Source organism: Vulpes lagopus, chromosome 6 (assembly GCF_018345385.1).
Source record: "Vulpes lagopus strain Blue_001 chromosome 6, ASM1834538v1, whole genome shotgun sequence".
In the NCBI taxonomy this organism is placed as follows: Eukaryota; Metazoa; Chordata; class Mammalia; order Carnivora; family Canidae; genus Vulpes; species Vulpes lagopus.
The window spans coordinates 78,861,605-78,875,772 of NC_054829.1; the positions used below are offsets into that span (position 1 = coordinate 78,861,605).

Consider the following 14,168-nt stretch of genomic DNA (forward strand, 5'->3'; position numbering starts at 1 on the left):
CATGTAATTCAGAAAATACATGAGCATGCTGTTTAGGCAGTGATAATAAAAGAAACAGGCATGTCGGCATCTTGCAGATTACAAAATAGTAAACATTCATTTTTCCCACCTCGTCAAAGGGAAGTTTCAAGTTGATATATATCAAATTTGTCTTTTTAAATTCTCACACTTGATTTTTATTAGAATGCTTTCTGAATGAATCACATATTTACTTGTGTTCTTATATGATAGTAAATTTTTTCTTAATAATTCAGAATTGTCATTAGACTATTGATTATTGTGGTGTATGTAATATCTCATCATCCTGTCAGGGCTCATTGGTATGACTATTTGAGTTTAGTAAATTATTCCGCCCATTGCCTTTTACCTAAGTTAGAGTATAAGCCTCTTAACCTATCTTTCCATTTCCACCCTTGTGATTCTCCCATTCCCCAATCAAGGAGATTTAAAAAGCTAGATCAGGAAGTTTCCCTGGTTTTCAAATAAAATCTAAAATATGGCTGATGGGTAGCTGTCTTGTCAGTTTCAAGTCACTTTACCTCTTCCCTGCTTCTTAGACCATACTTACATTGCCTTTAAGTTATTCGGAATTATTAAGCTTTTTCCCAAGCTCTCTCCCTATGCTGCTTGCTGTTGCTAGCATGCTTTTCTCCAGATCTCTGCCTGTTTAGTTCCTAATCATCCTATAGTCTCAACATAAATATCACCTCCTCAGACAGGCCTTATCTGACACTCCCTCCTCCCCATCTTCCTTCACCAATTTAAATTTAGGTTGCTCTCATATTATCCTTATTATATAAAAATTATGTGTATTTATTTGTTTAGGGGCTTAATGTTTATCTTTGCCTTTGGATTATAAATTTCATGATAATATAAACTTTATTTTTGCTCAGGAGTGTTTATCTAATAGCACAGTGTTGAATAACTGTTCAAATCCATTATGTCATCAATTATAAGGTTATATCTTGATTTCAGAGATGTTAAAATCTTAAAAAATGGCTAATAGCATCTATCTTAAGATATTTTTATTTCAGATATGTAAAATATGAAAAAAATGCATGTCATTGAATTAATATGCTATGGTATAGTAAGGCTCCTTACATGAGCATTATGAAAAAGCTAATTGCCCATTACCTGAGACTGTACAGGCATTTCTTAATTTCTTCATGGTAGTCTTTCTTTACTAGAAATATGTCTTCTCAAAATTACTCTTTTGGTTAGCTGGGCAGGTAGTGAATCAGATGAATAAGAAGCTGCAGACAGGTTTTATGGAAGCAGAAGTATTACAGATATTCTGCGATACCTGTGAAGCTGTTGCAAGATTGCATCAGTGTAAGACTCCAATAATTCACCGGGATTTGAAGGTATGAATTTTAGACTACTTATGGATTGATTCATGTATTTTAAACTTTAGCATTAAAATGTTCTGGACTATCTTCATCTACATTAAGTTTTATTACCAGCACTGAGAAGGATCTCTGTCCTAGGCTACATTTTCTGAGGCCACATAAAGACTGTAGAATAGAAACTATGCTTTCCATGACCCTGAATTCTTCTAGCATGGCTATAGAAGTGGATTTTGTGCTCTCTACTCTGCTTCTGTTGTACATAGTAGGCTTCTTCTGTGAGCAAAAATGTGAACGTCACTAATGCAGGTTGAATGTTCTTCTACACTGTTCTCTCCCAGTTCAGCTCTCCTTCTATTTCTTGTAATCCATATTAAGTATCAGAATGTTTTCCTGAGACTTTGGAGGCAAACTTGAATGGGTCTCTTTACTTACTTATTTATGATTTACTATAATTTTCTATAATTTACTATAATTTGGTGGTGATTGTCTTTAAGGTCTTAGTTTTTTTTTGGCTCTGATCTCTTGTTTAGGGTACCTACTTGGTACATTGGAAAAAGTCCCCACAGAGGATTTAAATATTCCTGGTATCATATTGCTCAAGATATAATTATATATATTATTTAAAACCATAGGTGCCTTCTTTGATGGCAAACACTAAGATTTTAAAAATTTCTCAAAGTGCTATATGCCCAGATAGCCCTTGGCTAAACTTTCATCCTGCTTTCAATTCTGCTCAGATTAACCTTCTTAGTGAGTTCTGTCTTGCACCACCTTATTTATAGTTACAACCTAACATTTCTGCTCTCTACCCTGCTCTGTCTTTATTATCACTTGCTACCTTATATAATTTGTACTATATAATTTGCTTATGTATTATCCCTGTCATTCACTTTCTGTTCTCTTCCACTAGAATGTGAACTCCATGTGGGTAGGGATTTTTCCCTTTTGTAGTGATACATGGAAATATTTAGAATGATGCCTGGCACATAGCCAAGGTCTCAATACATATTTAATAAATGAATGAATGAATGAATGAATGTAATCAATTCTGATTGATTATACAAAATTTATGAAAGGTGATAATAAAATATTCTTAAAATACAAGAGAATAGAAGATGTCATTTAAAATATTGGTTGTTAACCAGTAAGGGTCATCTAGGGAAACCTACAGGTTCATCTAGGAAATTAAACCAAGATTGAAGTGCATGACTGCAGACTTTCTGTCCTTTAATTTGGATAACCAGTGTAGTTCATTTCAGTTCTTTTGATGAATATGCAGTGTTTACATTTCCCCTAATAATTGACATAGCTTTAACACGTAAAGTCAAAACTGTGTTTTTTAGTGGCGCATTACAGATAAAAATGGAATTAGAAGCCAGATAAAATTAAAATTTTAATGTGTTTTTTTTTTTTTTTTTGTCTATAAAGTAAAGTGTCATTAAAGGAGAAAAATGGGATACAGTATAGACTTTTGCTAGTTCTTTTTCTTCATAGGAGAGGTTTAAAGAGGATTTAGGGCTTCTTGGCCCTTGGAAAAAATCATCCTGGGATGGAAGAAACACTTCTGTTCTTAGTAAGAGAAACAGTAGACATAGTCAAGTATATTTTTGGTCTGATTCATTTGTCCTTTCTCATAATTTATCTTGCTGCTATATGTATATATGGTACAAACCTTTCAATGTTTATTTGGTAAAAACATGGTTATAAAATATAATTTCACTTTGAAAATACTACTAACTATTTATTTTTTTCTGAAGGTAGAAAATATTTTGTTGAATGATAGTGGAAACTATGTACTTTGTGACTTTGGCAGTGCTACGAATAAATTTCTTAATCCTCAAAAAGATGGAGTTAATCTGGTAGAAGAAGAAATTAAAAAGTAAGTTTCTATCTTTATTGTGCTTTGTCTCATGGGAATTTTAATTAACTTAAATCTGTGGAGCAGTTCTGCTAATACAAATTATAGGTGTTCCATTTATAGATTTCTTCAAAATATTTCTGTGCCATAGACATTGATTAATTTATGTCTGCTCTAGCGCAGTAGAAAATATATTTTATCAGAGATACAGATTTTTTCATGTACATTGTAAATATATTTATCAGGAAATTTGTTAAGCTGTAGTGATTTGTGGAATCATTAAAGGGAATTTTAAGTGATTGTTGAGTTCAGTTAAACATCTTTGTTTTTACTAATACTGAGGATTTGTGCTTATTAGGAAAAATTATTTGAAAACTTTTACTTCACATTTAAAATGAGGAAGATTGACTTCTTAATGCATTGAAAACTATGGAAAACATGTTACTTTGTGATAATGTATCAGAAATTCTCTGGTAGAAATATGTCATATCTGCTTTATGTTTTCTTAATTTTGTACTTTCTGTGGTTGCCAGAGTACCTATAAAGACCTTTCCCTGACTTTTCTGTTTTCTAGTTTTAGGAAATAAAACTGTAAATCTTAGATTACTTTAATAAAATGATACAGAACGTACAAAGATCTGTGAGAATAGGAATTTCTACGTAATTGTCTTTTCTAAGTTGTCTTTCTTCACTTCTTCACAAATTCTCAATTGTTTAAGAGTAGTTATCCTTTGACCTACAGTATACATTTTGAAATGACTCAAGGAGAGTTGATCATACTGTGACCCATTTGTATAACACTGTGGGTACTTAGCCTATGATGATTATATTAGATTCCGTAAAAATTAACTCCTTATAAATGTCCTGAAGAATACAGGATTATAATTCAATAATTCAAGAATTATTGAATTGACTTCTTGGGGATATATATATATATATATATACACACACACATATATATTTTATATATATACACACATATATATGTGTATATTTATAAAAAATGAAAAATATTGAGTTGTGTTATGACTGCTTTAGGATCTCTGACTTGCTGAAAGTTTCATTTCTTGCTGTTGAGATTTGAAGTATAGTTGAGGTTCAGTAGAAGTTTGCATTAGTGATGAACGCAGGCTCCTGAGGAGTTCTTGTGCTTTGTGGCCCAACTGAAGAGTTAATGGTCTAACCATTTATTCAGTTAACAGGTTCTTATTCAGGGCCTACCATGCAGTGGACACTGTTGTCGGTGCTGCAGTATAGCAGTGAACAGAAGCCCTGCCCTCATGCAGTTTCTATTCTGGTTTCTCAGGTTGCTCCTGTGTAGTAGTATCATTGAAAATGTCTCACCACTCAGGGTAATTTTGAAAACGTAAGATGGTATAGAATGTTGAACTGTAAGATATTTCATATAAAATGAAACATATCGATACTCAAAATTGATCTTAAATTATGCCATGATATAGGAAGTCCTTCTATTGTCTAATAATTTCTGCCATGAAATTGAGTACTACTTCATTAAAATATTCTGTTCATAGTGGATTTAGAATTTTTATACTGGTAAATATTTTTTCACAGTGTATTTTAATTCCAAATAGCTTATGGCAGTCAGTTCTAGAAGTGTTCTTAATTAGTGTAGTTAGAATTATAGCAGCTAGGTTACTTTTAAAACAACAATGATAAAATAAACCTAATGGAGATTTATTACTATGTGCCAGGAATTATGTTAGGGTCCATAAAAAGGAAATCCTTAATAAACATATAAAATAATTTTTTGAAAGAGTAGCAAGTTTGCTTTAAAATTAATAGGCTAAAATATTTTGATAAGGATTATTTTAAAGTCATATTATTTAAAATAAATTCAAGGAAAACAGTATTTCAATCCATTGTCTTTAAGATTTTTTATTAAGGAAAATTAAGTTTTTATATCATTAGAGGTGCTATTACACTTGTTGAATTAAAAATGTGTATGTAGATGCTTTGTATTGTTAAATCTTGATGGATTTTTAATGAGCTTTTTAAAAATAGTATTAATTCTATATAATGTTATTGAAACAAAGTTTTTGTAGTATTTTCTGTAGAAACAATGTAGTATCTTTTTTTTTTTTTTTTTTTTTTTTTTTATATATCTCCACTCCATTTCACTTATTTACTGCCAGGTATACAACTCTGTCATACAGAGCCCCTGAAATGATCAACCTTTATGGAGGGAAACCCATCACCACCAAGGCTGATATCTGGGTAAGGCCAAGAAAGGCTAACATTTTCTCTAACCAAATTAAAAAAAAAATCTGAGTTCAGTTGATTATTTTCCCCGTGTCCCCCAAAGGTATTTCATAATAAGTAGAAGAGAGTGGTGTATAGTAGAGCTGGTTATTCAGAAGAAGAAAACAAATAGAACATTTTATCGTCTTAATCTTGAATTGGAAATCTTGAATTAGGTATAAAAAAGCAAATAAAGGACTTACATATAATGTAACTTTTTACTATAGTATTTTTTAGAATTTATATTATATAGAATGTTAGCATTTTTTTGATTGAGTGTAATTTTGGTTGATCGTAGTATGGAAAAGCTGGTCCTAACTCTTAAGTAGGTTTTGGAAGTATTTTAGGATCTTTTTAATGGAAATGGTAAAACTTTTTTTCTAATAAAAATCATACCATTTACTAACTTTTACATATTGAGGATCTTATCATTTAGCATATACAGTTGGCCCTTGAACAACATGTGTTTGAACTGTGTGGGTCCACTTAATATGCAGATTTTTAAAACTAAATATATTGGAAACTTTCTGGAATTGGAAGTAAATGTGAAAAAACTTGCAGATGAACCATGTAACCTCGAAATACTGAAGAAATTAAGAAAAAGTTACATGTTATTGTAAGAATACAGTATATAATACATATTACAAAATGTGTTAATTGACTATGTTATTGATAAGGCTTCTGGTCAGCAGTATATAATTAGTAGTTTTGGGTTTTTTTTTTTTAATATTTTATTTTATTTATTTATTTTTTTTTTTTAAATTTTTATTTATTTATGATAGTCACAGAGAGATAGAGAGAGGCAGAGACACAGGCAGAGGGAGAAGCAGGCTCCATGCACCGGGAGCCCGACGTGGGATTCGATCCCGAGTCTCCAGGATCGCGCCCTGGGCCAAAGGCAGGCGCCAAACCGCTGCGCCACCCAGGGATCCCTAGTTTTGGGGTTTTACATGGATTTTCAACTGCATGGGGAGTTTGGTGTCCCTAAACCCCATGTTGTTCAAGGGTTTAACTGTGTATCTGGATTCAATTATTAAGATTGATCATGTTTCTATAAGTTGAACTTTATGTTAGAATGCTAGTACTTCTTTAGAACTTGTTTTGTAAGGAAATATATTTTGGCTGTATTTGATAAACTATCCAGAAACTTTATTTTAAATGTGAATTTATTTAAATTCAACAAATATTTAGTCATATCTATGACTAGTGACCCTATTAGGGATGGAGGAAAAAAATTCCTTTGGAAATAGTTCTAGAGTTTACAAGGAAAGTCATGTTTGTTTTATTTTTAAGACATAATTTAGAAGGTAGTTGAGTATAATGTGTGAAACCAAATGAATATCTCCTTGGTCCTCTTCTCCTGACCCCCTCCTCACAAAGGTTGGGATATTAAATATTCCTGCAAGATAATAAAAAGTATCTTTGATATCTTTTCATCTGTCATAATATATACTTTTTCATCAGTGATTCTTAAATCTTGTGGTAGTTGAATTATTAACCATATGCATAGTTGACTCAAACCATGAATAAGTTTGATTTAGTTATTTTGATAACTGCTTATAGATCACCTGCTTGTGTAATTCAAATTGGGTTTGCTTTTCTCAGCATTAACATTTGAGTTATTGGGATGCCTGGGTGGCTCAGTGGTTGGACGCCTGCCTTTGGCTCAGGGCATGATTCTGGAGTCCTGAGATTGAGTCCTACATCGGGCTCCCTGCATGGAGCCTGCTTCTCTCTCTGCCTATGTCTCTGCTTTTCTCTCTCTCTCTGTGTCTCATGAATAAATAAATAAAATCTTTTTTAAAAAATTGACTTATCAAATGGCTTATAGTAAATGGCTTATTGTATAATGTATACAACAAATCCAGTCAGATCTTAATTTATAAAATGAAGGTATTAGAAGAGGTGCTTGTGGAAACCTTTTCTAGCCCAATTTTGTGACCACTGTTGAAATCCACATCACCTGAAAGAGTATTTCAATAGCAGAGGAAACAACAGACATCATAGCTTAACTACTGTTTGGAAATCATCAAGGCCTGATTGAAAAAAATAGTCTCTAAGCATGTGATTGTTACTCAGTATCTTAATAAAAAAGGAGGAAATCCTTTTTTTTAATTCATTTTTTTTTATTAGACTTTGTATGTGTGCCAGACAGCATACTAAATTGTGATAAAATTAAAATGTATACCATTTGTAGTTTAGTATATGGGTTAGTATTTCTATAATGGATAACCCGGTATAGCTGTGGGATAGATTACCCAAAGATAAAAAAGAAGAAAAATAATTAGAAAATAGAATCTATGTTTGTTTGCTTGACAAAAATAGAATTTTAATTTACATGATGCCAGTTTTTTCTTGTCTTAGCTCAGGTGAAACAGAAGTATAGTAGAACATTTTAGGTGTAAATGAAAGAATATCCAGAAAAAATTATTCAGCTTATACTGGTCAAGAATTACATTTCTTTTTTTTTTTTTCCTTAAGATTTTACTTATTTATTCATGAGAGACACAGAGAGAGGCAGAGACATAGGCAGAGAGAGAAGCAGGCTCCCTGCCCAACATGGGACTCAATCCCAGCACCCTGGGATCATGACCTGAGCCAAAGGCAGACCCTCAACCGCTGAGCCACCGAAGTGCCCCAAGAATTACACTTCTTTTAAAAAAATATTTTATTTATTTATTCATGAGAGACACAGAGAGAGGGGCAGAGACACAGACAGAGGGAGAAGCAGGTTCTTCGCAGGGAGCCTGATGTGGGACTTGATCCTCAGACCCTGAATCAGGCCCTGAGCCAAAGGCAGACACTGAACTCTGCTGAGCCACCCAGTTGTCCCAAGAATGATATTTTGATTCTATTTTAGGGTAATATTGATTCAGGGAGTTATAATACTGAGATTAAAGTGTTCATTTAGCACTTTATATTTGGAGACAGTTTTTTTCTTTGGTTGGAAGTTTTCATTGTACATTATTTTTATCCTGAAAAGTAGGATGTTGATTTTATAAGCATTAGGAAATTCACTGAGAGATGCTTCATGTTATCTTTTAATGAGGAAAATTGTAGATGATGATACTTAGCTTTCAAAATCAGGTCATTTGTTTTCCCCTATTTCTTGAACAATTCTCATCATATCAGATGGATAAGGAGGGAAATGCCTTTGGTGTGAAAAAATTAGGATACCTAGTTGTGTTTACACTATGTGAAACAGTATTTTATGGTTTAGATTTGTGTTTTTTAGGTATACTGGCATTGCTATCTTAAATTGTTATCTGAGAACTCATATAACATTTACTCTAATAGAAGACACATTACTAAAGGTTAGATTAATAGGATAAAACTGACTAAAATGCAGAACTCTTATATACTTAGACTGTCATCTGGGCAGCAGAAAGATGTAATTTAATGCAGATATTATGCCACTAATAGTATTTTTTAGTGTTGTTAAAGAAGCCTTACGCTCAATTTGTTGTATAAATGCTGAAATATTTTCCTTATAGAAACAAAGGCATTAGAAATATTTTTAAGTGACATGGAACTGGTTCTTTCAGAATTTTTACCATTAGTCACAGTAATGCTTTTGAACTTACTAGAATTACTCTTCTAGAATTGAAATTCCTAGAGCTTTTAAACTTTTTTTTGTTGGAAGACTATTTTGAAAATGTTTTGTAAATAGTTAAACCTACAAAGGTGTTTCTGTATATTGTGATTTTCATGGTAGTTATAAAACTTTAGTGTATTTGTTAGTTGAGTGTGGTAAGTTGATGTGTGGAGAAAATCCAACAAAGGAGAGGTGCTAGTAAGGCCGAATTTCAGTATTACTGATAATAATTGTATACTGATTATTGGATAATTTTATTGCAATCAGTTTAGAATTAGAAATATCTTTTATATACTCTTAGGGCTTGTAGGTGACATTTCTTATAACAACATAAAGATTTCTCGAGCCCCAAATCACATTTTTTTACTGCTTCTCAGGTTTGAGCTGTTGGCAGCTTAGTAGCTATGCATTTCCTGTGCTGCTTTTCAGAATGCAATTTGTGTTATTTTAGGGTATTTTGTCTTCATTGTCAGCAAGTAGAATTATTGGTGCTGTGTTGTCTAGGAATCTATGCAGGCGAAGCATAGAGAGCCCTTTCTTTGTGAAATTTAATGTGGATTAGCCAAGTACAATTATAACTAATATATTTAGAATAAAAATTACAGGGTTATATGTAGAAGGATTAGAACTAATTTTTATGCAATGATGACATGTGTTTAGTGACTAATCAATAAAACTATGTTGATGGTTGTCTGGCTAACTTATATTTGGAACACCAGGATTTTATAACATTTTTTATAGTAAAAATTATTAGAAGGAGCCTTGTAATTACATAGTTGGTTATAAGGTAGTTTTGTGCTAAAAAAATTTTTTTTCCTTTTGAAAGAAATAAAAATACAATTTTTTTTTTCCCAAACGGAACCAGCTGCTTCCAATTTTAGTTATGTCATTCATGATCTAGAGTTCCACAATAGCTTTAAGCCAACTAACCAGAGATGTGATAGATATGGAAATTATATGGTTAGATATCTTTTAAAAAATTAAGCACATAAATTGGTTTAAGCAGTAAGTTGTGAAAAGATTGTTCCAGTATTAGAAACATTAGACTTTTGTTTTTTTAATAGCATATTTAGTTTTTGGTGTGGGGCTATGTTTTCTTGTTATTGAGTGCTTGAGTTCTGATGGTATTCATACTTGTTTGTTTTGCAGGCGCTGGGATGTTTACTGTATAAACTTTGTTTCTTCACTCTTCCTTTTGGTGAGAGTCAGGTAGCTATCTGTGATGGCAGCTTCACCATCCCAGACAATTCTCGTTACTCCCACAATATACATTGCTTAATAAGTAAGTACTTGGAAAAATTTGTGAAAAAATTGTAAGATACTGTACTTCAAAGTGGGCTATTTCATCTCTTTACCTAAACCTAGTTTTTTTGATTTCATGAAGAAAAACATTAAAAATATTTTATAAGACATTTACAGGAATGAAAGTAGCCTACTTACTGATTAGCGCATGGATATTTTTAAGCCCCCTAGATAAATTTTGGTAAAACACAGAGATTATGTAATTAAGGAAACTGGAATTTCTGGAAAAACTTACAGCAAAACATGTAATTACTCTGTCTTTATACTTTGAGATATAAATATCCAGATCTGTTGCTTTTTTGGATTAAAGTATTAGCAGTCTTAGATTTTAGCTTATTTGGTCATTCTTTTAAATATTTATTTCTGGGCAGCCCCTGTGGCTCAGCAGTTTAGCACCGCCTTCAGCCTGGGGCCTAATTCTGGAGACCCGGGATTGAGTCCCATGTCAGGCTACCTGCATGGGGCCTCCCTCTCCCTCTGCCTGTGTCTCTGCCCCCTGCCCCCTCTGTCTCTCATGAATAAATAAATAAAATATTTAAAAAAATAAATATTTATTTCTGATTGATTATAAAGTGTTTATTGGAAAACAACCTAAGTGTAGTATCAGAAAGAGGTAGTCCTATGGGCCCCAGACTCCAAAAGAATACCTCAGTTTTCCTTCTAGTCTCTGTTAAGAGTTTTTTTCTCCCTTTTGGATGGATATTATAATTTAATTTTTTAATATTTGTACATGGTAATATTTCTGGAAAATATTGAGAGTGGGGAGGATGGCTATCAGATATTAAAATTAAAATAATATTAGGAAGCTGAAGTATTTAAATAGCACCTTTCAGCACTGTTTTAATTAAAATGTTTCTAGCATTGCTACTATGTTTAGTAGTAGCAATTTTAAACATCTCCTGTCATAGCCTCCAGCCACACAACACAGATCAATGCAGTAGAAAAGAGGGCCAATCTAAATATATTTGATTTTGTATTATAAAGATGGCCATTCACCTCAGTGGGAAAAAATAGATGGAAATACAAGAAATTATTAGGCATTTGTGGGCCAAAAAACCAAGCTGAAAATCTCCTTCAAACTTAATGCTGAAAATTCAAATAAGTCAAAGACTTGTATGTAAAAAATAGAACATAAATGTTCTTGAAGAAAATAGGCTTGAATTTATTGACAACCTTTTATTGAGGTCCTTGTAAATCATTGTAACAGTGACTGTTTTGCTTAGTATAATGTTTTCATCAAAGTTGAACTGAGGGTTATTTTGGGGATCTTTCAGATTGTAGAAGCTCTGACTGTTCTCAATGGACAGTACTGTAGAGACTGGAGAGTACATACCTTGATTCATGATTTAATTTGCTTTTAGTAGTAAAATCTTATTTTCTTGAGTTAGGTTGTTTTTTTCTTCTCTGTATATGTGTGTACGTGTTTGTGTTTACTGAGAAGGAAAAGCAAAAAGGCTAAACATTTTTGATAATTTTATTTGTTTTTTTAAGATAGATTTATTTATTTATTTATTTATTTATTTATTTATTTATTTATTTATGATAGACATAGAGAGAGGGAGAGAGAGAGGCAGAGACACAGGAGGAGGGAGAAGCAGGCTCCATGCCAGGAGCCCGATGTGGGACTCGATCTGGGGACTCCAGGAACACGCCCTGGGCCAAAGGCAGGCACTAAACCACTGAGCCACCCAGGGATCCCCACATTTTTGATAGTTTTAGAATCTGATTGGGTTCTATCTAGTTCATTGATGCTTCACTGTTTTTCATATGCTTCCTTTATTATTCAATAAATGTATAGATTTTAGTTTTTATCGATTTAAAAATTTGACCATGTATTAATCTCTTCGAACTTTTATCTGAGAGCTAGGCAGAACAAAAAAAAAATTGAATAAAATAAAAGCACTCAAGTAAAAGTTGGTATTTTATCTCCTGTCAAAGGATTTTTATAGACTTTACTTTTTAAAATATTGCCTTGAGTGATAAAAGCTTAACAAAATAGAGATTTTTTTGAAAGAAGAACATACTTAGAGTATAATGTTTTTAGAAAACACTTAGATTCTTTGCAATTTTAATCTTTACATTTTATCATATGTGACCTTGGCCTGTATCCTGCTATCCCATTTAGGTTTCTCTGTCTGCTTTTATAATATATAATTACTGATTTACATTGTTTTCAAATAAATTCTACATTCAGAAAACCAAGAATTGCCTAGTTGTGCTCATAGTTTTTGAAAATGAAACATTTTATATTACCAGTTATTCATGCAATGTAGTTGCCCCCACATATTAATATAAAATAAAGCATTTAAAAACATGTATCTTTTTAGTATTAACGGTTTTACTAATGCTGCTTGCATCTATTTTATATGACTCAGGATACTTGAAAATGAAATGGTTATCCCTGATCTTTGTTAAAACTATATGGCTTGGGGGATCCCTGGGTGGCTCAGCAGTTGGGCGCCTGCCTTCGGGCCAGGGCGTGATCCTGGAGTCCCGGGGTTGAGTCCCACGTCGGGCTCCCGGCATGGAGCTTGCTTCTCCCTCTGCCTGTGACTCTGCCTCTCTCTTCCTCTCTCTGTGTATCTCCTGAATAAAAAAAACAAAACAAACAAACAAAAAAACTATATGGCTTGTGGTTACATAAGAATTTGCATATGCTTTTGAGTATCACCAGTTTTGTCAAGGATAATTATTATTACCTACCGTCTGTAAAGCTGAGTTTAACTATTAGTTTCATTATATTTTCCTCCTGATTTTTCTTCTTAAAAGTAGCAGAATCAATTATTTAGAATTTTTCTTCTTAGCTTCTGTTAACTTTTCTAATAGACAAATAATGGAGGTGAATTGAAGGGTGAGGGAGAAGTGTTTTCATTGTGGATCTAAGAGTTGGAAAGAGCTTAACATTTACAGGAGAATGAGAAGCATAACTAATGGGGTTACTGAATAGTTATGATCAATGAACAGAGGGCTGGCTGCCTAACCTTTCCTTTTAGCTTTTGTGTTGTAAGGTGGTTGAGGTAATCCATTGTAGAAGTTAAGAACAAAGCCTTGAGCCAAAGGGCCTGGACTTTTATGTTTGCTCTGTCACTACTTGATACAGAACATTGGGCATCTCCATTTATCTTAATCACATTTCTAAAATGAGCATATTAAAAGTATCTACTTTTTAACGATTATTGTGGAAATTAAATGAATTATAAAAAATACTTCTTAACATGTGTAAGTATTCAGGCAAATGGGCCTGTTAATCTATATTCAATCCCCAAATTTACTTACACCTAGTCATAGGCAATGCTGGAAAGCCATAGACTTCCCCTCAGAAGTAGGCTATTTTCCAAACATGGTTTCAGAGAGAATGTGTATGTCTGGAGAATTGTTCTGAAAGAAGGAGTATGAGAGATTGATGCATATGGGTGCTTATTTCTTTTTTCTAGGCTAATAATTAGATAAATCACTGTCTTCTTATTGGAGAGGAATGTGTTACAGTAGTAGTAGAGAGGTCACTAGTACAGTGGTTTTCAGACTGTTTGACTATGATCCATAGTAAAACATACATTTTAGTTCTGATCTGGAGCACATGTGCTTGCATGTGCACACACACAAAATAAGTTTCATGAAACATTGCTTATATTTAGCATAATAATGCATTCTAATATTTTCTATTAAAATAAGTGACAGTCATGACCCTTTAAACTGATTTTATGTTCCATAAACGGGATCAGTACAATTTGGCAAACTAAACTGGCTTAGCAAATGTAGTCCCACATGGAAACACGCCTGGGAGTTAGAGGTCCGTTAGTTTGAT

At 32.7% G+C, this 14,168-nt stretch overlaps 1 protein-coding gene across 3 annotated transcripts in view; it reads left to right on the forward strand.

Moving 5' to 3' along the window:
* BMP2K (BMP2 inducible kinase) overlaps positions 1–14,168 on the forward strand; it is a 116,109-nt gene that overhangs the window by 54,415 nt on the left and 47,526 nt on the right. For all 3 annotated transcript variants that reach the window (XM_041759935.1, XM_041759937.1, XM_041759938.1), the window contains 4 exons: positions 1,222–1,364; positions 3,107–3,228; positions 5,361–5,442; positions 10,211–10,343. In XM_041759935.1, the coding sequence (XP_041615869.1) occupies positions 1,222–1,364; positions 3,107–3,228; positions 5,361–5,442; positions 10,211–10,343 (480 nt within the window). The remainder of the gene's footprint in view (positions 1–1,221; positions 1,365–3,106; positions 3,229–5,360; positions 5,443–10,210; positions 10,344–14,168) is intronic.